This window comes from Caloenas nicobarica, chromosome 21, assembly GCF_036013445.1.
Source record: "Caloenas nicobarica isolate bCalNic1 chromosome 21, bCalNic1.hap1, whole genome shotgun sequence".
Lineage (NCBI taxonomy): Eukaryota > Metazoa > Chordata > Aves > Columbiformes > Columbidae > Caloenas > Caloenas nicobarica.
The window spans coordinates 1,827,792-1,854,837 of NC_088265.1; the positions used below are offsets into that span (position 1 = coordinate 1,827,792).

General features: G+C 56.1%; 1 protein-coding gene across 3 annotated transcripts; it reads left to right on the plus strand.

The window, feature by feature from the left end:
- Positions 1-1,626: 1,626 nt before the first annotated feature.
- AHCYL1 (adenosylhomocysteinase like 1) lies at positions 1,627-26,215 on the plus strand. Of its 3 annotated transcripts, XM_065649238.1 has the most exons (17): positions 1,627-1,925; positions 15,109-15,220; positions 15,544-15,687; positions 16,442-16,542; positions 17,312-17,414; positions 17,897-17,991; positions 18,256-18,362; positions 18,441-18,557; positions 18,736-18,799; positions 20,143-20,231; positions 20,667-20,737; positions 21,723-21,817; positions 21,911-22,009; positions 22,523-22,591; positions 23,673-23,751; positions 24,220-24,340; positions 24,449-26,215. In XM_065649238.1, exons 1-17 carry the CDS (start codon positions 1,818-1,820, stop codon positions 24,453-24,455), a joined length of 1,581 nt encoding a protein of 526 aa, XP_065505310.1. In that variant the 5' UTR covers positions 1,627-1,817; the 3' UTR covers positions 24,456-26,215. The 3 variants fall into 3 exon arrangements, with proteins under 3 accessions (XP_065505310.1, XP_065505312.1, XP_065505311.1); XM_065649240.1 differs by lacking the exon at positions 22,523-22,591; XM_065649239.1 differs by lacking the exon at positions 24,449-26,215 and having other exon boundaries at positions 24,220-24,344.
- The last annotated feature ends 831 nt before the right edge of the window (positions 26,216-27,046 follow it).

The window sequence follows — 27,046 nt, forward strand, 5'->3', positions numbered from 1 at the left end:
AAATTCTTGGGGAATCTCACACACCACCGGCATTCCTCACTCCCCCACAGGCCAATCCCTAATAGAGCGCTCGCACCAATCCCTCAAGTGTTTGTTACAAAAACAAAAAGGGGGAGTAGTAGGGACTGCTACTCCAGAAGAGCGATTACAGAAAGCCTTATATGTCTTTAATTTTTTGAATTGTTCTCTGTTGGACAGTAATCCTCCCATAGTTCGACATTTTAGTACAAACACCCTCTTGGAACCCAGAATCAAGCCACCAGTGCTAATTCGGGACCCTGAAACAGGTAAAGTAATGGGACCCTATTCCCTCGTTACATGGGGTAGAGGCTATGCCTGTGTCTCCACAGAAAGAGGCCCCCGTTGGATCCCAGCGAAAAATGTGAGGCCCTTTCGAGAGACACTACAGCAGCAGCCCTCTGACGACATCTTGAATCCAGATCCTACGCCCGGTGAAGAGGACACCGCCCTCGAATGAACTCTGTTTTAGAAGCTACTAAATGGGAGCTTAAATGCCCCCAGTGTACAAATTGTTACCCATGGATCTGCAGGATTTGTGCTAACTGTGGTAAATCACAGTGGCTGAACCGCCACACGGTGGGACGTTGGTGTCGTGATTGTCTTGAAAAAGAGTGGCAAAAAGTAGATATATTATTAGATACATTATTGACAATAGAAAGGGAAACAGAATTTACACTGCGACAGACCCCTCCTGAGGGAGTACCGCGACCTGATTACCGCTTCAGTAAACAACATTTTTGTTGTAAATCAGGAATCAACGCAAGATTTGAAGGGAACCCTGAAAACCCCTAGTATGGAAATGTTAGTTAGAGAAGATGTTCTTGAGTTAGTTGGTCATCGACCTTGGGATAGCCAAAATGTTCAATTAAAACAGAAAGGGGGAGATGTGGGTTAGCGAGAGCTGTTGCCTGGGCCTGAGGCCTGTATGCTAGCTTGTTCCAAAATCGGGTGTTGCAATAGACACGGAGCACAGCGTGCACAGACAAGGCCCAGGAACGAGGAACTTGTGGTTATCAGCAAACGCCTATGCCCTAGGACAAAGAAACCCCGTGACCACAGGTGGCCGACTGATAGCCGAGTGAACATCGCCTAATCAACAAACTTTGTTTAAATAGTCTTGCTAGTCTTGCGCATGTGCTAGAGTGATGAGCCAATCAACTTAAGACACGCTTAACTTAGAACGTATAAATGTATGTGTGTTAGCTCAATAAATCGGACATCTTGCTTGCATCAAGCTGCGTCTCCGTCTCTCAATCGCGACAGATTTCTTTTTGTATTTCCCCATTTTAACTTTCCCCCGAACAAACATACTTTTTTCTTTTTTTTTTTTTTCCAGAAAAACCCTGGGGTGTTTTGGTTTATCTTTTGCAATTTACCTTAATTTGTTCCGTCATTGCTCTCCCTTGCCCCGCCCCCTCGGCCCCGCCCATCAGCCACGCCCCTTCCCCGCCCACCCGCGCCATCCCCGCCTCTTGCCGCCAGGGGGCGCCGCGCCCTTTCCGCCCGCCGCCGCCATCCGGCCTCACTTGCCCGGCGGCTGCGCGCTGACGTCAGTACGCGCTGACGTCACGGCGGGGCCGCCCCTGGCGCCGTGCGCCGCGGCCGCAGTCCCCGCCGCAGAGCCGGCGGCAGCGGAGCGTCGGCCGTGGCACCGGCCGGGCCCAGCCGAGCCGAGCCGGGTTAAACCGAGCCCAACCGGTAGCGCTCCTGCCTGCCCACCGTGCCCCGCCCCGCCCGGCACCGCGGGCGGCCGCGGCCCGCCCCGCCGCCTCCTCCTCCTCCTCCTTCTCCTCAGGATGTCGGTGCCGGAGCCCGCCGGCGGCGAGGGGGTGAAACAGGCCAAGGAGGTGGAGGACGCCGAGAAATATTCCTTCATGGCCACCGTCACCAAGGCCCCCAAGAAGGTACCGGTACCGGCGGGGACCGGCCCGGGTCGGGGGGAGCAGCCCCGGCTGTGGGAGGTATAGCCCCACGGGTCGGGGGGAGATGCTGGGAAAGCAGGAGCTGGTCCAGTTTGGGGGTGACTGGGAAAGGGGGGGGCTGTCCCCATTCCGGGGAGAAGAGGGAAATCGGTACGGGGCTGGTACCAAACGTCGGGGGCAGAGGTGGCCGAAAGGGGATGTTGGCCCATTTTGGGGTGGGATGGGGAGGGATTGGGTACTGGGGAGAGAGGGATCTGTACTGGGACACGGCCCCGGGCTGGTGCTGATGGACTGGTACCAGTACGGGAGAGACATGGCCCAATGTGGGGGCTGGGGCCAGGCCTGGTCCAGCTTTTGGGGGCAGGGAAGCCAGGGAGCAGAGTAGGGGCTTGGCTCTGGCATGGGGCTGTCTGGGGACAGGGTGACCCCAGGCAAGGGGACGGGCAGGTAAGGTGGGGGGAGCGGGTCTGGGGACCCCGTGTTTGGGGACCATGATGGGCGGTGTGTGTGTGGAGGTGACAGTGCTCTGTGGTGGGGACAGAGGAGGGGGACCCATTAAATGGGACGAGCCGGCAGCAGCAACCTGGAGATGCTACTGTAGGTCACCCTGAAGGGCAGCAGGAGGAAATTTGGCGTGTCGAACTATTTTTGGGGTGGGGGTTCTGCTGGAGATGTGGGTGGGAGTGCGTTTGGGCTTGGGGAAGAGGCTGCTGGAGCAGCCCCGGCGCTGAGCTCCAGTCACCTCTTTACCCTTTCATCCTTGAAGACCTTCTCACAGGACCTCCCGAGATGTCCCTGTGCTACTCCCTGCCATGCTCGTGTCACCCGCTAACTCGGGTAACTGTCTTTTAGATGGCGGAGCACATGGAGACCTGTGCTCCTGGCTCGCTGCAGACCTGCCGGGCTCAGTAACGTGCCACTGAAGTCCCGTTCCTGCCAGCGAGGCCGATTTTGTGCTCCCGGCGCCGCACGGATCCGCGCAGCTGCGGCCGGAGGTCCCCGCTGTGCTGAACATCGTGTTTCCCCGGGGCTGCAGCCACAAAGGCAGAGCAATCGCAGTGAATGTGAATGTTCTCCTGCTCGGGGGGAGCGTGTCTCTTGCCTCCCCTGGCTGGTGGTGGGATTAGGGGAGCGCCCGACCCCTGTGGAGGGGCTGCCAGTGGGTGACTGTGTTCCAGACATCTCGGCCAGGCTCGTCGCTGCTGCCGGGGAGCAGGGTCTGGAGGTTCTCCCTGCGCCCCGACTCTGTTTTTCTGGGCTGTTCACGTAGCCTGGAGGAAGGAGCAGAGGAATGCGGAGCTGGGATCTGCCTCTTGTGGCTCAGCGCAGCTCAAACTCAGGGATTGCTTTTTACCTTTTCGTTACCGTCGTGTTTCTCAGGGCTGGGGAGCTGACAGTGCGAGGCTGCGGCTGGTTGATCTGAGAGTGGGGAGCAAACCACTAATCCTGAGGTATCCTACGGGGCCAAAACATGTCATGAAAAGAAGTGCAGTGTACGTGGAGGGAGCAATTGATCCAGCATCCTCAGAGACAAAGTTTGCTCGTGTCTCAGGGGGTGTGTGTGGGGTGTGTTATCACCTTGAATTTGCTGCTGTACGCACACAGCATGAGGAGCCACAGGCAGACTCGCGGCTGTTGCAGCCGGTCCTGGCTGGGTGGCGGTATTAAAGGTGCCCAGAACGACATGCACACGACATTTGAGGCTGATAACGCCAGCAAGATCATGGGGAGCGTATGATGTGGCTGAGGTCAAGGAACAAAATGCTTCAGGCTACTGTTTTCCTTGCCTGGCTAGTTACTGCAAATAGAGCTCAGTAATAGCAGAGGCATTGGCAGAAGGATAAAAGGACAGGGAAGGGAGAATTGCCCTCCTGAGATAAGACGTTGAGTGCCTCCAGCTCAGCCTTCGAAGCAGGATCGCAATTAAACCATTAAAACGCTTTTCTGTTCCGATGCAACTTGAAGCGACTTTTGCGCTCACTGCCCCAGGAGCTCTCAGCGTGGTCAGAGGCCAGCAGAAATGATTTCCCAGCACTGAGGTAGGGAAAAAATCATGGCGTGCTGCCGGAGCAGCTTCCTCCCTGCATTTTTAGGCTCCTTGAACTTTGCCGATGCAGTTTGCAGAAGGCATTTGGCGATGGGGAGGGTGGGAACGCGGCCAAGCTTAGCGCAGGCTCCGTCTCCTCCGTGTGACCTGCCGCCGAATGGCTTTTCAGAGAGGAGCCTTAACTAGTGCTGCTGCTCGGGGAAGGTGCCAGAGTGCAGGGGAAGGGCCGTGAGCCCAGCTCGGACCCGGGGGAGCATCTCGGGTGTAGCTGGGGGCACATCGGCCCCGTGGGTGCTGTGAAGACATCGGTGTCCTCGCCGCTGCGTCGGGGGCAGCCGAGCGAGCCCCAGCTGCGCAGCCAGCCCTGGGGATTGCTGATGTTTGTGTCTCCTCTCTTGTCAGTCACTTGTTTAAGGTGAAAAAGTGAAACAGCAGGAGGTAAGAGATTAAGAGATTAAATATGATCAACTCTGGATTTAAGCAGGAGCCGGCACAGTCAAGGTGAACGGAGCTGTAGCCTTTCTGCAGAAATGTGGTGGTTTTCCCCCAAGAGCTGGGGTTGCCTGGCTCTGCTGAAGCTCCTTTTTCACTGCAGTTTCTGGGAAATCGGGCTGACAGCAAAATAACACCAGCTTTGGTCAGAGCGAGGCGGTTCTTTGGCTGTGGGAGCTTTCCAGGCAGAGGTGAGCGGTGCTGAGCCTCAGTCTTTCTCCAGTGCGTGCCTTGATGTTGCTGGGGGGGCTGGAAGCACCGAGGTTTGTGTTTTGCTCAAATTAAGCGAATTACAGGTGTGGGGATGAAGGGAGAGCTCAAGGGCAGGTTGTGCCCTTCCAGATCCCCTGTACCGTCACCGTTGTGTCTGGGCATCTGCTCCGCTGCCTCCCTGGAGCCCGTCGGTGCCCTTTGCCGCGGCTGCTTTTCCGAATCCCCGTTGGCCGGTTGGTGAAGCCTTAAACTCCCAGCTGAGCCACGGGTGGCATTGAGCGGGCAGGACACGCCGCCGTGCTTGGAGATGGGTGGCAATGCAGGGGGCGCTTGGCAAGCGCAGTCCCCGTCTGTCACTTCACCCGGTCCCTCTTGCGTCCTTGTCGCGTGGGGATCGCCCTCCGCAGGCTCCTTCACACCCGGGTGCCGGCAGACAGACAGACAGATGCTGCAGACAGATCTGCTTACTCATGCAGCAGGATGGGAGCGCGAAATGGGCTTAAAACCTTCAATTTGCTCCCGGTGGGGGGTGAGCTATGCGGCACCTCCATGCCCCAGGGAGCCGACGCGGCCGTGGCCGGTGTGTTTGGTGGGTGCTGTGGCCCTGCGGGTGCCGGAGGAATCCCAGCGGGGGATGCTGATGCAGAGCAGTGCGGCTCTGCGGTGGCAGCGAGCGGAGCTCTGCGCTGCCTGGCACGGGGGTGGCTGGGGAGGGGACCTGGGGAGGGACGACAGAGCCCATAGGGAGCTGCCGTCCCCGGGGAGGAGGGTATGGAGCCCATAGGGAGCTGCTGTCCCTGGGGAGGGGAGGACGGAGCCCATAGGGAGCTGCTGTCCCTGGGGAGGGGAGGACGGAGCCCATAGGGAGCTGCTGTCCCCGGGGAGTGGGGTACGGAGCCCATAGGGAGCTGCTGTCCCTGGGGATGGGGGGACGGAGCCCATAGGGAGCTGCTGTCCCCAGGGAGGGCTGGGCACCTTCTCCGGAGCATCGTCTCCACTGCTGGTTCTCGCAGGTGCCTGCGGAGCCGCCGTCCTGCCGTGCTGTCTGACCTTGCTGCAGTCTGCTGCCCCCCGGCCTCGCGTGTGGCCCCTTCCCAGATCCGCGTTTTCTGCCCCGTTTTTCTCAGTCCCGAGTCATCCTGCGTCCCTGCAGCTTTGCCCAGCTGGGTGCTGATAAGCCCCCTTCCCCTTCAGCCTGTCAGTGGGACCAGACTGTCCTTGTTTGTACTGCTTGAGCTCCTGGAGTCGCTCGTTTTTCCTGCTTAATTCCATCCCTTAGGCTGGCTGCTCATAAATCCTCTCTGCCTTTGTGAGCTTGTCTGGGGCACCAGCCACCATCTCCTCTCCCGGTTGTTCAGCCAGACGCCGAGCGCTCGCCGCCCTTCGCTTCTTTGCCCAAATCCTCTCTTATTTTGCTCTCTCTCTTTCCTCTTGCTGCAGTTTTTCCTTCTCATAATGAGATGTCCAGGCTGGGGTGAGTTGAACAACTCGTCCTTCACCGTTTGGAGCACCTGGGACGGGGTCTGGCCTTGTTGGGGTGCGGGGAAACTCGAATAAGTGAACATGTTGCTGTGGTGAGATGGTGAAAAGCTGAGCTGGTTGTACCCCGACCCATGGAGAGAGCAAATCATGAGGGTGTTTTCAACAGAAATGATTTACTGGGGGCAGGGAGCAGACAAGTCACTGGTGGTGCTATATTAAAAGACAGAAAGGTAATTATTTCTCTAATAAGTTGTTCTTGGGTCCTTCTCATCACTTGGGCTTTTGGGAGGGTCTCATTGCTGTCCAGAAGGGAGGCCTGTCCTTGTCACCCAGCACCACCGCAAGGCCAGAAGATGCTTAATGAAGTTATTGAAGTGGAGAGCAGGAAGAACGGAGATTTTTGAGGTGTGTCTGACACAACCATCTTCAAATTGGTGTCCCAGGGTGAGTGCGTTTTGCTTCTCTCTTCTCCTGCAACCCCACGAGGTAGGCTGGATTTCCACCCCAATGGAGATGGGAAAGGAGCTGGATATTCATTCTCCGCTGCCTTCACAAGCACCTCTTGTTGTCTTTTGATGGTGTGGGTGTCAGGACCACCCATCCGAGCAGCGCTGGTTCTCCTCGGCAGAACCTCCTTCCCGTGACAGCAGGTCTGCAGCGTGGGCAGGCCGCTGGTGGCAGAACTACCATGTTTTCTTTAGGCCTTTCCCAAAATGTGGTATTATTTTCTGCTGAGGACCAGCCTACCACAATACTTTCTTTGGGACCTGGACAGTTTTCACCGCGCTTCCCAGCCCGTGTAAATGTTGGAGCCTATTCCTGTGCTCCCTGCTCGAGGTTATGGCTGTTTTGTTGGTGGGTTTTTTTATTATTTCTCAGGAAACCAGCTTTTCAAGGCCAAGCTGAAGTTGATCCTTTTGGATCAACCTGCTGTTTGCACGCAGGGCTTTGCCGGTGAGGATCCCGTCCTCATCGTTGCTCCGCGGAGCCGCTGAGCGCCCGGTCCCGGCTGTTTGTGCAGGGGGAGGTGTGGGGCTCAGTTCAAGAGATACGCTCATGTCTCTTATCATCAGGAGTTTCCTGCGGGCGACGTTCTCCGTTTGCTGAGGGCTTGTGGCGTTTCCCGCTGAGCCCTTTGATCAGAGCTGCTTATCTGGGGGACTCTGACTCACCTTCACTCGGAAGATGGTGGCGGCACTTGAGGTGACCGTCCCAGGGCCAAGGACCCTGTGCCAACACTTGCGCAGTGCCTGACCCCTCTCCTTCTCCATGGGGCCTTGGGTCAGATCTGTGTGGGGCTGGGGGCTGCTGTGGAGGGTCGGGGAGTCCCACCGAGGAGGAGCATCTTGTCACCATCTCAGCGGGGTACGCTGGAGCCCCTCGGCAAAGCCCTGGGGACTTGGCCACCCTCAGCAGCACCTGAACCTGGTCTGCACCAGAACCTTGGGCTGAGCAGCATCTCAACCCGCTGCCCTGGCTGGTTAACCCTCGGCAGAGCATGGGGCCAGGTCTGATGTCTTTATCGATGATCTCGAGGAGAGCACCAGAACGAGAGGAAATGGCCTCAAGTTGCACCAGGGGAGGTTGAGGTTGGATCTGGGGAACAATTTCTTCCCCAAAGGGCTGTGGGGCATTGGAACAGGCTGCCCAGGGCAGTGGTGGAGTCACCATCCCTGGAGAGGTTGGACAGACGGAGATGAGGTTCTCAGGGACATGGGGCAGTGCCAGGGGTGCGTGAATGGTTGGACTCGATGGTCTTGAGGGGTTCTTCCTACCAAAATGATTCTGTGATTTTATGGGGAGTGGGTGCTCTGGGGCGTCTTGGTTGATGCTCCAAAGAGAAGCTGCCACTTGGGGTGTTATTTGAGCCTCACCCCGTGGGCTCCCTGCCCTGGGAACGCAGGAGCCGGGGCTATTTACGCCTTTAGGAAGCCGCCCCTGTCGCATTGGGCTGCTTGAACTGTGAATTTTAATTACACTTGGAGATCAATACGGTGGCCTTGGTAACGAGCTTATTGCTGCTGCAGAATCTGTTTGCTTCAGGTTGGTGACAGCCAAAGAACTTAGGTGGCCGAGGACATGATGTTCCAGCTCGTCAAACAGGCTGCATTGTAATTCGGGTGAGGCTGCCGCTGTCCTCGGAGGTGCGTTCAGCCTCCCCTTGGCTGCCGAGCCGGAGTTTGCTGGCAGGACCTGGCGAAGGAGCCGCGATTTTGGGTGGGAGCCGGGTTTATCTGCGAGGTGTGGGCGCAGGGAACAGCTCCTGCCGGGACAGAGGAGGTGGGCAGCCCACAAAGGAGCCTCCTCAGGGCTTTGCCTCGCTGGAATTCATGTTTTGGTTTCCTCCTCCCAGATAACCCGGGGTGAGGTTCAACCTGCGTCTGCTGTTTTCAGTCTCTCCTCCTTTCGCCTCCCCGCAGGGCGCCCCGAATTTCGCACGTTCTTGCACCACGGGAAGAAGTTTTGCATCCAACCTGGGCATGTTTTGGAGCGTGAACATCTGGCTGATCCCTGTTGACCTTGGAGTAGCCCGCGACTCCCTCCTTTAACCAGCCCCTTCTCCAAATGTTCTCTGAGCTCGCCATCCCCATGAAGATGTTGCTTCTCATCCCTCCTGCCCCAGTTAAAAGAAAGGGGCTTAATTGAGTTAACCCTGTTTGCAGGAAGGGTTGGCTTTGCTCCAACACGAGGAGTCGGTGTCCGGGAGGGTGATGTTTGTCCATCCGGATAACGATTCCTCTGAGCAGCTGAAGCCTGGGCTTTCTCTCCTGCCTTGTCTTTAACTAAATGCATCAAAATGGAAGCATTTTCCAAGCCTGAAAATAGGGGATGCTGGTAAATGAGAAATGGGCAGCTCTTGGTGATGCATTTGTGGAAATACCACTGCGAGGGGCCTGGGGGGGTCAGCCAGGGCTGGAAGCGTGGGGAGGATGTCATTCCAGTTTTCCAGTTGCACAGCTGTACCCCCTGACATAATATGTTATTATACAAACTGGCAGCTCCTGCTGGATGCCGATCCTGCCGGGTATTTCCCTCAGAGCTGCGGCGCGGGGATGGAGAGTCGTTCAAGTGTAGGTGGGTGTAACTGGATGGCATTTGCTGTATTGATCTCTTGAAAGACCAAAAGAGGTCTTGAAATGCTGCAATTCTTCTGCAGGTTGGTTCTGGGGGAGAAAAGGAGGCAGGTGCTGGGCAGACCGATTCCTCCCCCAAAACACCCAGGGGCTGCTTTACTGTTACACAGGAAAGGTTTGGGGTTCTCAATTTGATTTTTTTTGTGGCTAACACTCGCTTCAGACCCACGTGGTGTGGCTGAATGATCCCTCCGACAGCGCTTCCTTGCGCTCCTTTGGTCTCGTACAGCTGCGATTGTAGAGGAGTTTTCTAATTAATTTAAAAATCGATGCTAATTAAAGCTGATTCCCTATCAGCTACGACACACATATACATTTCCACGTGCCTTTTTGAGGCCGTTAGTCCTCGGTTCGTCCCACAAGCTGCTGCAAATAACTTAACCCGTAGTCCTGTCCGTGCAATGGCAGCAGGGTAACACCAATTAATCCCAATTATCCTATTGCCCGAACACTTGGTGTGCCACTGGTGCACTGGTGGGCACTGCGGATGTTAAAAAAGATGATAAAACAGCCTTTGCCTGCGACCCTGGAGTCCAAGGACTCGACACCGTGTCTGCTCCCGCGGAGCTTTCCTGATGCTATTGCTGGATGCACCTTTGGCCTCAAGGTGTTTATAAGGCAGGAGTTATTCCCAGTTACTATTTAACAGCTGGGCACTCAAAATCACATTTATTTTATTTAATCCTGCCTTGTGTTTATTTTCCCTTTAACTAGCATTTACAGTGATTCCCGTGATGACTGAAATCTTGCGGTGGTTTATTAACCCTTGGAATGGGCCCGTTTCCTTTCTGGTGTTTCTTCTCTGCTGAGCTTTGGGATTTGTGTGGAAAATCCTCAATTCTTCTCTTGTACTCACAGGAATTTTTTCTTTTTATTTATTTTCCCCAATGCTTTACCCACCCCAGCCGGTGCAGGAGGGCAGCTGGTATCAGGGTTTGGCCAGTTTACTTTGCCAGGACCTCAGTGCCCTTTATTTCCTTGTCAGGAACGGTGTAAAGGTTTCCAGGCAGAGATTTGGCTGCGGTTCCTGCTCGGGGAGAGTGCCGGGCAGGTCTCTGCGCGGAAAAAAACCTGCCCTGTGAACCCTCTGCGAGCTGCGGGTACAGAATTCAGCACTGATTTTTTTTCCTTCAATCCTTATCATACAATCACAGATGGTTTGGGTTGGAGGGACCTTCCCAGCCCCCCCAGTGCCCCCCCTGCCATGAGCAGGGACATCTGCACCAGCTCAGGTTGCTCAGAGCCCCGTCCAGCCTGGCCTGGGATGTCTCCAGGGATGGTTCAGCCACCACCTCTCTGGCCAACCTGGGCCAGGCTCTCACCACCCTCAGGGCCAACAATTCCTTCCTTGTGTCCAGCCTGAATGTCCCTCCTTTAGTTTAAAACCATCACCCCTTGTCCTATCGCAACGAGCCTCACGCTGGTTACTTTATTTTGTTTTTAACTCCGCTGGTGCGTGGCTGAGACCTCAGCCCCTGGGGTGCCTCCTCCCTCCCTCGCTGCTGCGTGGCCTGGACGCGATGACTCGCTTCTGCAAATAAGTTGATTAAAGCAACTTGTCCTTTAGAAACGCCCAAACTCATCTGGACCCGGATCCTCCTGAGCAACCAGTCGCAGCTCCCCGGAGGAAACAGTGTTTCTGCAGATGCCCGATCCTCGGGGTTTGAAGCTGGAGTGCGGGAAGGTTTCCATCGTCGGGTCTGCAAAACTCACCCCTGGTGTGAGCTGCTGGTGGTGCCTCGTGTGCGAGTGGGGCTGGCGAAGAGGACGAGCGCTGCTTTGGGCTGTAAAGCGTTTCTAGTCTGGCTGAATTTCCAGGAATGACAAAGAAATGATGAACTTAGAAGACAGGTCACGTCAGGGCTGCCTGAGCAGCATGGGCAACCGGCAGTGCCCTCCCAGCCTCTGCCAGAGAGTTTTTGTTGGGGAGAGGAGGTGAAATAAGGGGAATTGGCTGCCCTGAATAATCTTGGTCTCTGCTGCTGGCTTTCTGCAGTCAGAGGAGAGGACCCTTGATCCTTCCAGGCTTTCTCCTGGGAGGGCAGAAGTGGGTTGCAGAGAGATTTTTTTTTTTGCTTTCCGGGCGGTTGTGTTGCTGGGAGAACGTGCTCTGCTCCCGTTTTGCTGTTTCTCCCTGGGCGATCGTGTTGTCGCATCCGCGGACGTGGAGGGGGAATCTCCGGAGGGCTCAGGGGCTTCGCTGCTTCCCGCTGGTCTCGGGAGCTGCTCCTGTCCCCACCGCGTCGCCCCGGGACACGAGTGGCTGTAAGGGCACTTCCTTCACACTAACCTGCATGTGCCACCGCTCACGTTGTCCCTGGTGAAAAATAATAATAATTTTAAAAGGGTTGCTAAAGCAAACCTGGGGGTGTAAGGTGCCTGGAGCTGCTCCCAGCATGTGTCCTTTCCCCTTGGTGAAAGGGGTTGGTGTGTGGCCCCTGGGATGGCTGTGAGCTGTGGATGCTTTCCAGATCCTCCTCTTCTTCCTCCTCCTGTACCCCGCTCCGTTGCTGTCCCCCGATTCTGCATGGGATGCAATTGGGGATGCACAGCATGGCGAAGGAGCTTGAGCATCCCCTCCAGAACCGTTCCGCGGGTAGAAAGAGTTTTAAAATGAAAAGTGAGGTTGTCTTGTGTGAGAGGGACGTGCCTGGCTTGTCTGTGCCTGAGGTAAATCCAGCTGGATTTACAGAGTCCTCTGCAGGTCGGAGACGGGAGCGGGGAACTTCATAAGCTCAAAAAGCTAATCTCAGCCTGACTGCTGGGGAAAAATGCAGGATAAATTGTTGGGGGTCACCCCCCCGCAGTCACGAGCTGCTGGTTCCTTCAGGTGGTGGCAGCCCAGCTCTGGGCTCTGCTTGCCCTTCCCATGTTGTAATAATTAAACAAATGAGGTTGGATGCGCTGGGGGATGTGTGGATTTGGGGCTGCCTGGCCAATGTGCCCACACATGGGCAGGCGCCTTATAACATAGGGAAACGCTTGGTGAAGCTGATTTTTTAGCTTCATGGTGGTTCTGGGATGCACCGGGCGGTGCAGCCCAACAAGGTGGCCGGTGTTTGCTTTGGAAGGGCCCGGGCACCATATTTGACCCTTTTTGGGGTGGTTGGAGCTGCAAAGGAGCGGCCGTTGTTGGGAAGAGTCGGATCCGCGTGGGAACGGACACGGCCGTGGCAGGTTTCACAAGGGGAGAAAATGTACTTCTGGCTTGGTAGGTGCGACTGGGAGCAGCATCCAGCGTTGCTGTGTGAAAACTTGGCAGGAGATGTCGGATCCTGGTGTTTTCCTACAGGACATCTCCCAAAAAAACCCTCTGTACCCAGCAGGGAGCTGCTCATTGCACAGCAACGAGACCCGGCCCCATCTCCTGTAAGGAGGCAGCGATACTGGAAACCCCCCCGGCTCTGTTTCTGTGTGGGGAAATCAGTGCTGGGTTGTTTTGCCTCCTCGGTCACCAATTGCTGGGATGAAAAAATATTTTCCCTTGCTCTTACACCCTTGCGCTCCACCCGGTTGGAAAAGCCACTTCCAGCAGGGTTGGTGTTTGGGCTGGGATTTGCGATCGTGCTCTGCAGCCGGACGATCCCCATCGCGGTCCCTTCTCGCCGGGGATGCTGTTCATTCAGGTTCTCGTGACAAGCTGAGGGATTACGAGATTTTCCCCGTTGCCTTAATGCAGCTGGAGCGCCTGGCACGTGGCAGGTAACGCGGCCGGCGGTCACGCACGTCACCGGTCACTGTGCCGGCCCGCGGCACACACCGTCCTCCTTCATCTTCCTCCCGGCTGGTTGCCGGACGCTGCGTTAATTTGCCGGGCTCGGGGGGGGTTTGATGCGCGAACGGTTCATTCGATTCAGAAGCTGCCTGTAACGTTTGATGATAATTTTAGCCGGGGCAGATTTTGCTAAGCTGCCGAGTTCGACTGAGCTCTGGTAAAGCCACGGCAGGGATTACTGTGGGTAATTCAGCACTTGGGTTTCTTTAGTGGTGATTTTTAAAAAATTTATTTATTTATTTATTTATTTATTTATTTATTACCTCTTGGATTCAAACCTAGCATTTCTAGAGCTGCTGTTGCTCCTAAAATTGGGACTGTGCCCGGAGCTGGCTCAGCCCCCGCGGCCAGTCACCCCAAGGGGTGGTGGTGTCTGGTAGGTCTCGGTTGTGCTGGTGGCGTGGGGACGGCCTGGGGCTGGCTTGGGGACAACGTGGGGACAGCGTGGGGCTGGCGTGGGGCACAGCAGCCCCACCACCTCCTTCCCATCGCATCCCAAACCAGCTTTGCTCCCCGAGACCGTCCAGGCAGGGAAGTGCCCCGGTCTGGGGTCCCCATAACCTCCCCGCACCCCGGGCTGGGGCAGCAAAGCCTGGCTTATCTGTTTGTTTGTTTTCCCTCCTGGGTTTGCCTCTTCCCTGGAAACTTTTCCCTGAGATGGAGAAAATTCCTCCGCTAACACTTTAAGCTGTTTTAATGCCAGGGGCGTGTTCACACCCTCTGGTTTGATGAGTTGGGTGGCCCAAAACTGACCCCAGGATTTGAGTCACTGCCCTGGTCCTGCTGGCCACACCGGTGCTGGTACCAGCCAGGATGCTGGTGGCCCCAGACTATGCACATTCCTCTTTTCTGGGACGGCTCATCTCAACTAAATAGTTTCATTCTTCTCCCCATGAAGACTATTTCCCTCATCAAAGCTTCTGGGAGCTTCGGGGCTCCTTGTGGCGTGGAAAACCCTCCCCGAGGCCACCGTGGCCCGTCTCTTCCCATCAGCTCCATTTCTTCAGGGCACTTCTGGAGGTCTCCTGGGTCTGTGGGGATGCTTTGTTAATCCCACTCCCTGCCATGACGTCTCGCCCCTGTTAAGTGGCAGAATTAAATCCCGCAGCGACGCGATCAGAGGGAAGAGGCTGCGCGGGGGCTCCTTGTTGGGGTCATCGTGCCGGGGAGGGGGCGGCCGCCTGGATTTGCTGCTGCTTTTCCTAATTCCCTTTCATCTCCATTGTCTTTCTCTTGCAGAAGCACCAATAAAAGCTTTTTGCTGGGGCTGAGTGCAGCAGCTGAGCAGTTTGGGGCTGTTTTCCCCCTCGTTTCAGCCCAACGCGCTTGAATGTGATGAGCTGGCGGTAGGTGCCAGAGGCTTGAGTTGCCTCTGGCCGAGAGAAGAAGGAGGGGCGGCTGTTTTAGGGCTTCTCTTACAATGGAAACATCTGTAACGCCGAGGAGACTGAAAGCCAGCGCAATGTCAACTACTTTTGTTGAAACGTTCTCTCTCGCTGAGTTTTTTTCCCCTTGCTTTTAGTGTTGGTTTTGGAAGGCTGTGCCGTGTTTTTAACCTGCGGGATGCTCCGCTCCTGGGGAAGAGCCTGGAAGCACCAGAATTTTTGCCGGGACCACCCCGGCTCTCTCGCTGCTGCATTTTTGGGTAGAAATCGGTTGGGACAGGGTCTATTGGAGCTTGTTGGGAGGGCTGCACGGTATTTGTGTTGTACAAGCGTCTGATTTTCCTGGAGGAGCCTCAGGGAGCCAGAGATGGGTTGAGGAGGATGTTTTGAGCCTTGCTGGGTGCTTTTTTTATCTTCAGGTGTTAAGTGTCCAATCTGCTTTAAGCTGGTGACAGAGATGGTCAGGCAGAGAAGGGGGTTTAATTTTTGTCGCCACAAATCTGTTCTTTGGTGCATTTGCCGATTCCCATTTCTGCGACTACAGTGGCTGAGGTTGACTGAAGGGATCCATGGGCCCAAATAACCTGGAAGGATGACATTTACCTGCTAATTTAGCATTTCTCTTTGCATTGCTCAGCAAATCCAGTTTGCAGATGACATGCAGGAGTTCACCAAGTTCCCGACCAAGACGGGCCGCCGGTCCCTGTCCCGCTCCATCTCGCAGTCTTCCACCGACAGCTACAGCTCCGGTAGGTGCCAGGCTCCTTCTCCATGCACAGTTCTTTCCCAAATCCGGCGTTGGTGCCACCGCTCATCAGGATGCTCTGTGCTGCTGCGTTGCACAAGGCCATGGAGGGGATAATTCCAGGAGTTCCTGAAGCCCAGGTGTTGATTATCAGTTGCTAAAACATCCCAGAGATAACAGGGTTAGAGAACAAGAGTGCAAAATTCCTTCTGGCTTTTCTTGGGAGGTTCGTGGTTTGAACCATGAGTGTGTGTGTGGAAGCTGAAGGGCAGGAGGTCCCCGGTCTGGGGGTGACATGTGTGACGTGTGTTCCTCTCCTGGCCGTAGCTGCATCCTACACAGACAGCTCCGATGACGAGGTGTCCCCTCGCGAGAAGCAGCAAACCAACTCCAAAGGCAGCAGCAATTTCTGCGTGAAGAACATCAAGCAGGCGGAGTTTGGGCGCCGGGAGATCGAGATCGCTGAGCAAGGTAAAAGCGGAGCGTGGGGCTTGTGCCGTGTTCTCCGGAGACCAGGAGCTGGGGCTGGCGATTCCCACAGCTCATCCTGCAGCCTGGGACACCCCGTCTCCATCCCCCTGAATCAGCAGATGACACGGGGAATTGCTGGATGTGACAGCAAACGTTAACGGCACGTGGCATCCATCTACCAGCAGCAGAGCTCTTGCAGGGTTTCATGTTCTGGTGACTTCGGATGAGAAACCTCAATGGGCAAAATTATCTCGCGATGCCTTCAGGGACATGAAAACTGTCGGTCCCAACCCCTTCCCCAGGGGCTCGCGGGCAGCTGAGTTACCGTTTCCAGGGGGGGATTGGGTAATTTTGCTTTCAGGCTCCTTTTTACACACACGCTGCCAAAGCCTCCGAAGGGGAAGATAGTCCAGGGACATTCCGAGCAGCTCTGGAGAAGCAGCAGCGCCGTTCGCATCTTTTTTAGGTGCTTCTTCTCAGCACTGTTCTGTGGGGCTGGTGACTGTCCCCATCATGTCCCAGACCTCTCTGGTCTTGTGCTGTGACCCTAAGTGGCTTTGTCAAGCGACAAATGACACTGGTGTTTTGATCCCACTTTGGACAGCCCTACCAGGCCAAAGATGAGTTTTCTCCCCGACTGTCGTAGCAAAAACTGTGGGGCTGGATGTAGCTTGTGAGACCCCAGCTCTGGCAGAGAGGGGCCTCTTGGACTGAGCCATCGTTAAAACCTTTCTCTCTGTCCCTTTTTTTGCAGACATGTCTGCTCTGATTTCCCTCAGGAAACGAGCTCAAGGGGAGAAGCCTTTGGCTGGAGCTAAAATCGTGGGTTGTACCCACATTACAGCACAGACCGCGGTGAGTAGCTGCATTTTTGGGGTGTCTGGGCTGGGACAGACCCATTTTACCCCAGGGAAAGGAAGTTTCTTAAATTTCCCAGCCTTGGGCAATTGCAGGAGGCACCTTCACTGTTGCAAAAACATCTTGAAAGGTTCTGCTGCCCCAGGGAAAATGAGAAGGTGTGGATGTTAAACTGGATTTTAGTGCTATCGGCATAAATGACCATGCTGCTACCTTTATTTAAAAAAAAAAAAGTTTTGAAAGAAATATTAGAGAAACAGATACTTTGTATACTTCTGTATACTTGACTTTTAATGAAAAGCCATGCAGAATCATGTTAGAATTATTAGTGTAAAGTCTTAAATTATAAGCCCTCTGTAAAAGCACATGGCCAAGAAATTTGAAAACTGCAATTCAGTTTTGGTCCAGAAAGTTCCCGTAGGAACCATGATGCCATTCAGACATCTCATTATTCAGATGAGACGGCCAGTCAGGTAGGTGGCTTCTTAAAAGATGCTGATTTATGCAGAGTGATGGCCATGGACTAAGATGATATTTCTCTTAAGTATCAAAACTTGCAGAAAATGGCACACGTAACAGGCAATCATGTGGTTGAACGGCTGCTGATGCGTCTAATCTCAGCGTAACATTTTTATGGATGCAAAGAGCCACCTCATGTTCACTTCCTAGTTTTTCTACAGTTTTGGGTACAGATTTTGTAGTTTGCTGGAGCCGGTGGCTGGTGGGTTCCTTGCCATGCCCGTCACCGCTGCCCCGGCTCTCGCAGGTGCTGATCGAGACGCTGTGTGCGCTGGGAGCGCAGTGCCGCTGGTCTGCCTGCAACATCTACTCCACCCAGAACGAGGTGGCGGCCGCCCTGGCAGAAGCCGGTGAGTGTAGAATCACAGAATCGTTTTGGTTGGAAGAGACCCCCAAGATCATCGAGTCCAACCATAACCCAGCCCTGGCACTGCCCCATGTCCTGAGAACCTCATCTCCGTCTGTCCAACCCCTCCAGGGGTGGTGACTCCACCACTGCCCTGGGCAGCCTGTTCCAATGCCCCACAGCCCTTTCCGGGAAGAAATTGTTCCCCAGATCCAACCTCAACTCCCCTGGTTTGGCTGAGCCTGGGGCCGCAGAGCCCTTGCAGCCCCTCCTGGCTCTGCAGCCTCGTCCCAGACGGTTGGTTTGAGGGATGGTTTGGACCAAATATCTTTTAGGGAGGGATAAACAGGTCTGATGCTGTTGTGGGCTGCGGTTTGATCTCCGCACGGCCCCTTGTTCCTCCTGTCTGTGGTTTTCCGGAGTTGGCCAAGCAGGAGGGAGCTCTGCCAACCTCAGCACATGCCAAGGATGCTTCTCTTCTTGTAGGTGTTGCCGTGTTTGCCTGGAAGGGGGAGTCGGAGGATGACTTCTGGTGGTGCATTGACCGCTGTGTTAACATCGACGGCTGGCAGGCCAACATGGTAACGAGCCTTCCTCCAGCCCTTCCTCCTCCTGTGTGCAGTGCTCACGGCTGCTCCTCACCCTTCCCTCCCGGGGGCTGCTCCTGCGTGTCTGCTGGTGTTGCAAAGGGCTCCAGGAGCCTTTGCCCCCATTCCTCTGCCCGACCAGCCCCTCCTCGGTGCCTGCAGATGCTTTTCATCTCTTTTTTCCCATTCCTGTCCCCAGTGAGTGCTTTTTCCAGCGGAACCCTGACTGCTCCATGCTCTTCCTTGCCTCTCCTCTAGATCCTGGATGACGGTGGGGACCTGACCCACTGGGTTTATAAGAAATACCCCAACGTATTCAAGAAGATCCGAGGGATTGTGGAGGAGAGCGTGACCGGTGTGCACAGGCAGGTTTGGGAAGATGATCTGGAGATCCCTGATGGGGTTGCTGTTCTGTGCTCTGACCCACCCCTGTCCCCTTCCAGGCTGTACCAGCTCTCCAAGGCCGGGAAGCTGTGTGTCCCAGCCATGAACGTGAACGACTCCGTCACCAAACAGAAATTCGATAACCTGTATTGCTGCCGGGAATCCATCCTGGACGGGTGAGTCCCCTCCTGCCTGTCCCCGCTGTCACTCTCACACTGGTGGCTTTGGCCCCGGCTCCTCTTGAGCAGAACCCGGGCTCTTTGCGGCGTTGCCCTCGCTGTGTGCTCGCAGGACCTGTGCCGTCAGCGGCGTGCGCTTGACTAATCCCAACACAGGTCTCTCTCTGTCCCCCAGCCTGAAGAGGACCACGGATGTGATGTTTGGAGGGAAGCAAGTGGTGGTTTGTGGTTATGGGGAGGTGAGTCCCACTTCTTCCCTGCGCAAAGACCCTTGATGTAGGAGTAGATCAAACCTGGTGAGCGATCTCCAGGGAATTTTTGCTGCTGAGAGGCTGGAGAGCAAGCACCAGATTCCCCAGTTTGCCTGCAGATTAGCTGGGCTGCAAACACGGCAGTTGTTGGGAACGCTGGCCTGAATTCTAACTACCCATGGGTTCTCCCATCTGCTGCCCCTGGAGCGAGTTCAGCAGCCAGCCCGGCTGTCACCGAGCCTGTGACAGGGGAGGCGGAGGGACAGGCTGCATCTCGCTGGTGGATCGTGTTCTGGCAGAGGGGAATCGCATCACGAACTTGTAACTGACTCTGCCCTGGGAGAGCGCAGAGCCGGGAGCTGACAACTTCCCTCCATCTGTGCGCTGGCTGCGTGGGTGTTTATCTTCCCGCGCGGCGAAGGGCCTGGCAGGAGCTGCAAATGCTCTTCCTGGCAGGAACACGCTTGCGAATTTATTGAAGCCAGCGGTGGAGCCCAGCTCTGCTCTCACCCAAGCGCTCTGGGCTGGCGTCTGCTTCTCCAGCCAGGAGTTGTGCTGGGAGCTGGAGTCTCCTGGGTCTGTCCCGAGTTTTACTGGACTTGTTCAAAACCTGGGAGTCCTTCCACCTGCACTGGTTTCCCCTTTGGATTGGGTGGGAGTCCTGGTTTGCCCTGCTTGGCTGTTTTCAGTAGACCTGAGCCTGGAGCTGGGTGATAAGTGAGGGTGTCTCTGGAAGTGTTTCTTGCCTGGCAACATCTTGCTGTTCAGAAAATGGGGCTGAGCGTGGGAGCGTGCAGATGAGGCGAGTGTTATTGTGGGGAAGTGGTGTGGAGAGCTGAGCTCGAGTTTAATCGTGTGGTGAGGAGAGGGATGGGATCAGAGATGCTGCTACAGGAGCTCTGCTGACGTTGGGGGCGTGGGATGGAGGATCCGTCCCCGATCTGTGCAGGACAGCTCTGAATGCCAAAGAAACCCTTTGGTTTAAAGAGCAAGTGGGGGAAGTGCGTGCTCATCCAGATTGGCTTTAATCTTGGGGAGGAGAGCTCAGAAGGGCTCCTGTGATGCTGGGGGCTGCGATGCTGTGAGCATGGTGGTTTTGGGAAGCTCCTGCCAGCTGGTGGCCATGCTGGGGGTCTGGTGGCTTTGAGGGGGACCTGGGCTTGTGGCAGAAGTGCCACTCGCCTGGTACGTTGCTGAGCTGCTCCTGGCATCGGGCAGATGGCTGGGACCAGCGTCTCCCAGCCTGGGACGTGCTTGGCCTGTTTTGGGAAGGGATTGTAGCGCTCGGCATGTCCTGTGCTCAGCTTCATGCTGACGCTTTGCCTCGGCAGGTCGGCAAGGGCTGCTGTGCCGCTCTGAAAGCCCTGGGAGCCATCGTCTACGTCACAGAGATCGACCCCATCTGCGCTCTGCAAGCTTGGTAAGATGTTCCATGCTGCTTGCGAGCATCTCTTAACCTGCTCTCCAGCCTCTTTTAAACCCTGCCAGAGGCTGAAACAGAGCCAGGGGGACCTGGGACTCATCTTGGGGATCGTTTATTATGTTGGGCTGTGATGGGGAAGGGCTGGGGCAGCTTGTGGGGTACGAGGCACTGGGTACCTGCACCAGCTGGCTGGGGGAGGATGCTTGAGGGTTTATTCAGGGCTCTCAGGATGTTCCACACATTTCTCAGCTCCTCCAACATTTGTGAGAGCAGGTTTGATGCCACATCCTTTGCACAGCTCTTCCTCTTGCATCTGGTGTCCCTGGGGGTGTGGAGGGATCGTCTGACTGTGTGTGGGTGATTCTGGCCTGGGGCAGAGAAGGGAATGGGTTTCTCCTCCTCATTGTGGTCCCTCTCCCCTTTTTTTGCCAGCATGGACGGATTTCGGGTGGTGAAGCTGAGTGAAGTCATCCGTCAGGTGGATGTCGTCATCACCTGCACAGGTAGGGACGGAGAAGGTCGTGGGGGAGCCTTGCAGTGGGATAAGAAGGAACAGCTGTGACCAAGTGGGTGTCTCCAGGGCTCTGGGGGAGCTGGGGACACTTTGCTGCCACATGCTGCTGATTTTACAAGAGCAATAGCTGTGCTATGGCAAGGGCTTTTCCTCCTGCCCACACCTAGTCTGGTCTTTGGTCACAGTCCTGCTCAGCTCCTAGGGGCAGGGACCTCACAGCCATGTGTCCCCAGAGGTATTTTGGAGTCTCCTGGAGCCTGGGTAATTTGTGGGACTGAAGATCAGCACTAATCTCATATGTATCTCTGTTGTCTACAGCCTGGGCAGCTCTTGCTCTGGTGGATGTTCATCTGATATTGCCCCAAGCTGAGTTTTTCTGACCCGAGTGCGGGGGAGGAGAAATCAGAGGGTTTATATTGCAGAGAATCATTTTAGTTGGAAAAGCCCCTCAAGATCGAGTCCACCCGTTCCCCCAGCCCTGGCACTGCCCCCTGTCCCTGAGAACCTCATCTCCGTCTGTCCAACCCCTCCAGGGACGGTGACTCCAGCACTGCCCTGGGCAGCCTGTTCCAATGCCCCACAGCCCTTTGGGGAAGAAATTGTTCCCCAGATCCAACCTCAACCTCCCCTGGCGCAACTTGAGGCCGTTTCCTCTGGTCCTGGCGCTTGTTCCTGGGGAGCAGAGCCCGACCCCCCCTGGCTCCAAGCTCCTTTCAGGCAGTTCAGAGATCAGGTGGTCTCCCCTCAGCTCCTGTTCTCCAGGCTGAACCCCCAGCTCCCTCAGCCGCTCCCATCACACTTGTGCTCCAGCCCCTTCTCCAGCTCCATTCCCTTCTCTCAACTCGTTCCAGCACCTCAAGGGCTTTCTTGTCGTGAGGGGCCCAAAACTGCCCCCAGGATTCGAGGTTTGGCCTCCCCAGTGCCCAGCACAGGGGGCGGTCACTGCCCTGGCTTCATCTCTGCCCTCTCTGCAGGAAACAAGAACGTGGTGACCAGAGAACACCTGGACCGGATGAAGAACAGCTGCATTGTCTGCAACATGGGCCACTCCAACACCGAGATCGATGTGGTGAGTCCTCCTGCGGCCTCGACGGCTGCGCCTGCCCCACCATCCTCCCACCGTCACTCCATCCTCTTCCTCCTCTTCCTCTTGCTCTTGCAGACCAGCCTCCGGACCCCGGAGCTGACCTGGGAGCGGGTCCGTTCCCAAGTGGACCACGTCATCTGGCCGGACGGGAAGCGGGTGGTGCTGCTGGCCGAGGTGCGCTGGGAGCTGTGCCACCGCGGTGCTGCGGGCCGCTATCGGGAAAACACTGCGGGCCAGAGTTTGTAACAGAGATTTCCCCGGGTGGAAAGGCACTAGGAGGAGGTTCAGAGCTCAGGAAAAGGGTTTCTTGGTTTATTTTTTTTTTATTTTCCTTTTCTTGAGGCAGGGGAGGTGTCACGTACCACAGGCAGCCACAGAGGTGCCATCTGGCTGCATTCTTTCAAGCCAGGAGATGGCATTTGGCTGGTAGGGACAGCTGGGTGTCCCCTCGTCCCACCCCAGCTCTCCTGGCTCTTTCTGGGGACCACAGAATCCCCCGGCCTTAAATAGTGGGGGAACTGAGGCAGAGTTGGAACCCTCTGGTCACACAGGTGGCCCTTGAGTCACTGCGCTGGGGTTGTCCCTGTCCCAGGGAGTGGGTAGAGGTGTCTCCTGTCTCGAGACGTGATTCGGTTTGGCGTCGGCGTCAAGTCCAGCTCTCGGCAAACTCCTCCTGCTGTCTTCTAGGGCCGCCTGCTCAACCTGAGCTGCTCCACGGTTCCCACCTTTGTTCTCTCCATCACAGCCACCACGCAGGTCCGTACGGCGCGGGGCGTGGGGGCTGGAGGATGCTCCGGGGCCTCGTCCGCACCCCGGGGCTCGCGCGGTTTGGAATAAAGCTGGGGACACGCAGTTGGTTGGGTGCTCGGGGTGACACCAGTGCCAGAGACACCATAGCCACCTGCTCTTGGCGGGGATGGACTTGATGATGGTGTGAACTTACCGCTCTGGTTACAGCTGGGAGAGAGTTTAAAACAAGCCGGGCTTTGTGGCAGGACTCCTTCCTGTAAGCCACTGGAGAGCTCCCCTAGCGCAGGTTTAAGCTTATCTCAGAGCAAGGCTTTGCTTTGTTTTTGGACTCTTAATTTCTACATCACTAAAAAAAAAACGAACCCTGGGGCGGGTTTTGGGTACCTGGAGGTTAAAATGCTCCCCAGTGCCGGCTCAGCTGGGGGGACACGGCTCATGTCCTGCGTTCTGTCTTATGACTCTGCCTTTTCCAAAGCAAACGATGATTAGATGTGGCTCAGCTCTTCGCTCTGCAGTCGGTGCTGGCTGCACGGATTTGGGTCCGTGAGCGGCGGGAGAAGCACACTGAGCTGGAAACACGGTGGGACGGATGGCTGGGGAATTCTTTATCCCCACACTTGTGGGTCCACGCTGCTGGGGATCGGGGCTGTGTTTTGGACCTGGGTTTCCGTTGCGTGAACCAACACTCGGGGGTGACGCAGTTTTATTTCTGCCATGGCTTTCGGAGCAATGCCGCCAGCTTAAAACGAGCAATCCCTTCGTTTCCGCGTGAGGCGGCAGCTGGATGGTTTAATGGAATTAGAGCTGCTCCCCTCTCCTCCATCCTCACACCCTGGTTTTCCCTGGGTTGTTAAGCCCAGATGCTGCAGATGTGCTCATCCCCATCGCTCTGGTCCTCCCTCTGTGGCGGGGGGTGCTGGAGACCCAGAGAGGGACATGTCCAGGGGTGGAAGCCTTTCCTTCCAGGCATTTTGGAAAAGGTTGCCCCCTCCCTCAGGCTCCTAAACTCTTTGCTGCCAGAGCTTTGTGGCCGTGGGTGGCGGTGGCCATCCCTGACTGTCCCCACTGTCCCCTGTGCTCTCTGCAGGCGCTGGCTCTGATCGAGCTCTACAACGCTCCCGAGGGCCGGTACAAGCAGGACGTGTACCTGCTGCCCAAGAAGATGGGTGAGTGACAGGAACCCAGAGCCACTTGACCCCCGCGCTGCTGGGGCGAGGCACAGCGGTTTTGAACATAAGGAGGACCCCAAATCTGGGCTGGACAAAACCTCCAGGGAGAGGAGGAGTTCAGGGAAGCCGGCAGAGGCGGCAGCTTTTAAAATATGTGCAGATTTATTTTCCTGCAGCGTGGCTGGTGTCCCTTATCCTGCAGCTTTCCTGCTCCGTGGGTTTTCATGCAGCCCTTTGCACACCCAGCCCCGCTCAGCACCCGGGTTGGGCTCAGCTCTGCTTTTGGCTTTACCTGGGTGTGAATCCATGGGGTGGGGACAAGGACAGCCTGGCCAGACCCAGCGCGGTGCCCCGGCACTTTTTGTGCCATACAATCATAGAATAGAATCATTCTGATTGGAAAAGACCCTCAGGATCATCGAGTGCAACCGTTATAGCCCCCAGATCCCCTCTTTGCCCCCCCAGACGAGTACGTCGCCAGCCTGCACCTGCCCTCGTTCGACGCCCACCTGACGGAGCTGACGGACGATCAGGCCAAATACCTGGGACTCAACAAAAACGGGCCTTTCAAACCCAATTACTACAGGTGAGTGCCGGGGGGGCCGGGAGCCGCTGTCTCCCACCCAGTGGGTGCCCTGGGGACATCTCATGCTGTGTCCCCAAGCGCCTCACTGTCCCCTCCCTTCTCTCCTAGATACTGATGGACCATACCCATGAAGGACCAGACCACACAAGGCAACATTAGAGAGATTATTTTTAAAGATCATGTTTATTTTGGTTTACCTTTTTATTTTCAGACCAGCAGAGGAACCTGTTTTTAGATTTATCGGTGTGATTTTAAGGTCACTTTTTTTTTTCTTTCTCCCCTCTCAATTTTACCCTTTTACATGATCATGTCTCTGATCTTGGCAGACAACCTGGGATTCGCTTCTTGCTTTCATGTGGCTGAAGCCCAGCCCTGGCTCCTCACATGCCAAGGGCGCTTCATTCCTGCAGCAATTTTTTATTTTTCCCACCTTTCCAGCCCGCGTTAGTCTCGGCCGGGATCCCTGCAGATCCGGAGATGCTGTTTTACCTTTTTTTAAAAAAAATTTTATTTCTTTGTGTGGATTATCTGCAACTTCTAAATTGCCTTAAAGAGCCCAGTTTTAGCTGCTAGATCACCGCTCCCAGCGTTGGGAGCAGAGTGGCACCTACTGGCCACCTCGCGAATCGGTGACTGTCCCCAAGCCCGGCCAGTGTTCCCTGTGCTGAGGTCGCCCAGGTTTGGTGGCCGCTGGTCCAGGTTTGGTGGCCCAGCCAGGTCCGACGGGGAAGTTCACAGTTTCAGGGTGCTAATCTGAATTGGGACGGGGGGTCGCTTACCCAGCATTATCCTCATCTCTCCTAGTTGTGTTTTTTTTAAATTTTTTTTAAAATTTTTTTTTAGCCAAACTGCACCTTAATTGAGTTAAAACCATTTTGTTTGTTTGATTGTTTTTCCTCTTTTCCTTTTCAAGATGTTTGTTTCCTTTAAGAGATGTTTTGAAGCAGGGGAAGCGTCTGGGACGTGGCTGCCGAGTGTGGGTGCTCGCTGCGTCCCAGCCGCCCCATTTCCCATTGGGGTGGATTTAGGGGTGTCTGGGGTTTATTTTTTGAGGGTATTTCATTTTTGTTTTTTCTTTGAGATGGATGCAGAGATGAGCCTTCCCCGTACCCCTCTGCACCACAGTCCCTCGGCTCCACATCGCTCCCCCCCTTTCCCCGCCGTTTCAGCCGCTCTCATCGCCTCCTTCATCCCCTTCCTCATCCTCGCCCGTGACGTGTATCTCTTTTTCATCTCTTGCAGCTTGTCCCCAGGGTGGGGGAAGCTCCTTGCAACCCAACGAGGTTTCTCTTGGCTTATTTTATCTTCCCCAAATCACCTTTTTCTTCCCCCAGCCCGGAGCGGCTCTCAGTATGCGGATAACTGGGCTGCCGCGGTACCCGTGACCGGGGGCTGCTCCTTCGCCCCCCGACCCGTGGATCCTTTTCTTGTGCCGCCTGGCCGGGTCCCTCCCGGGCAGGTTTGGGGGTGCCGCTGCCCCCGGGGGCTGCAAAGCACCTTCATGAGAACAGGATGATGTGACGAGGGACACTCGTGGCTTTGATCACCCTGTTTTCTGCTCCTTCTCCTTCTCCTTCTCCCTCTTTCTCGCCCTGCCCGGTCCCCTCCTGGACCGGTGCTGGCTCGCTTGGCCTCCCCACAGATTTTGGGGGTCACCTGCCTCCCCAGGACCCCCAAAGCTACACAGGGGCTCGTGCCGGGTTCCGCGAGCCGGGATGGGCATCCGTGGGGAGGGAGCGAGACCACGTCCCCCCTTCTCCATGGGGGGACCCTTGCGCTTTGCGGGGGCCACGATCCCCCCGTTTCCCGACTGGGGGCCACGGTCCCCCCTTTCCCGTCCCCGTTAAGGGCTCCATCTCTGTACAAGCCATGTCAGGGGCGGGGGGAGCCTGGGGGGGGGGTGGGTTGGCGGTGGCAGCGTCGGGCCAGGAGGGAGAGGTTTATTTTGTATATGAATGATTTTTAATGAATGCAATATTAATCCTTGCAGATTGAGCAATAAATCATTAAAAATCTAATTAACCTGTTAGGAAAGACGAAGCGCTTTCGCTTGTGGGTGGTTTATTTGAGCGAGTGAGTGAATGCAATCCCTTGGGGACCCTGAGTTGTGTCCGAGCCCAGGGCTGGGATCTGCCTGTGGACACCCCGAATTGGGCTTTGGGCCCCCCCAGCACCCCCTGAGCATCTCCACGGCCCCCTCCACGCCTCTTTGGGCCCTTTGACTTGGGGTTTAAACTCCATCTGGTCCCTCTGTCAGGGTCTGGCTGCCCTCTGAGCCCCATCAGGGCCCTTCTCTTTGGGGTCTGAGCCCCTTAATTTGAGGGTTCACTTGTTCTTGGTTCCCTCAGTTTGGGGTCTGGCCCCAACCCGAGCAGCGCTGGCCCTTCCTGCCACTCCCAACATGGCGGCCTCGAGCGGCCGGGTCCCGCCTCGGCGGGCCACGGGAGGGCGGAAGTGCCACTCCCAACATGGCTGCGGCCAGCGCTGTGCCACACCTAAGATGGCCGCGCGGGGCGGAGCTTCCCCGCCCGAGCGGGCGCCGCGCCGGCTGATGCCACCGGAGGCGCGCGGCGCCGGGCGGTGACGCGGCCGCGGCGGCGGGACCGGCGGGCGGAGCCACATCACAGCCGCCCGAGCAACCGGAGCAACACCCGCTCCCCCGGTGCCACTCCCAACATGGCGGCGGCGCTGCCCCGGCTCTCCCTG

Excerpts from the sequence above, each read along its gene's own strand:
- AHCYL1 (XM_065649238.1), top strand. The coding sequence starts at position 1,818 with ATGTCGGTGCCGGAGCCCGCCGGCGGCGAGGGGGTGAAACAGGCCAAG. Across the intron at positions 18,800-20,142 it reads TGGTTTGTGGTTATGGGGAG|GTCGGCAAGGGCTGCTGTGC; the intron begins GTGAGTCCCACT and ends TTGCCTCGGCAG. Across the intron at positions 21,818-21,910 it reads CCAACACCGAGATCGATGTG|ACCAGCCTCCGGACCCCGGA; the intron begins GTGAGTCCTCCT and ends TTGCTCTTGCAG.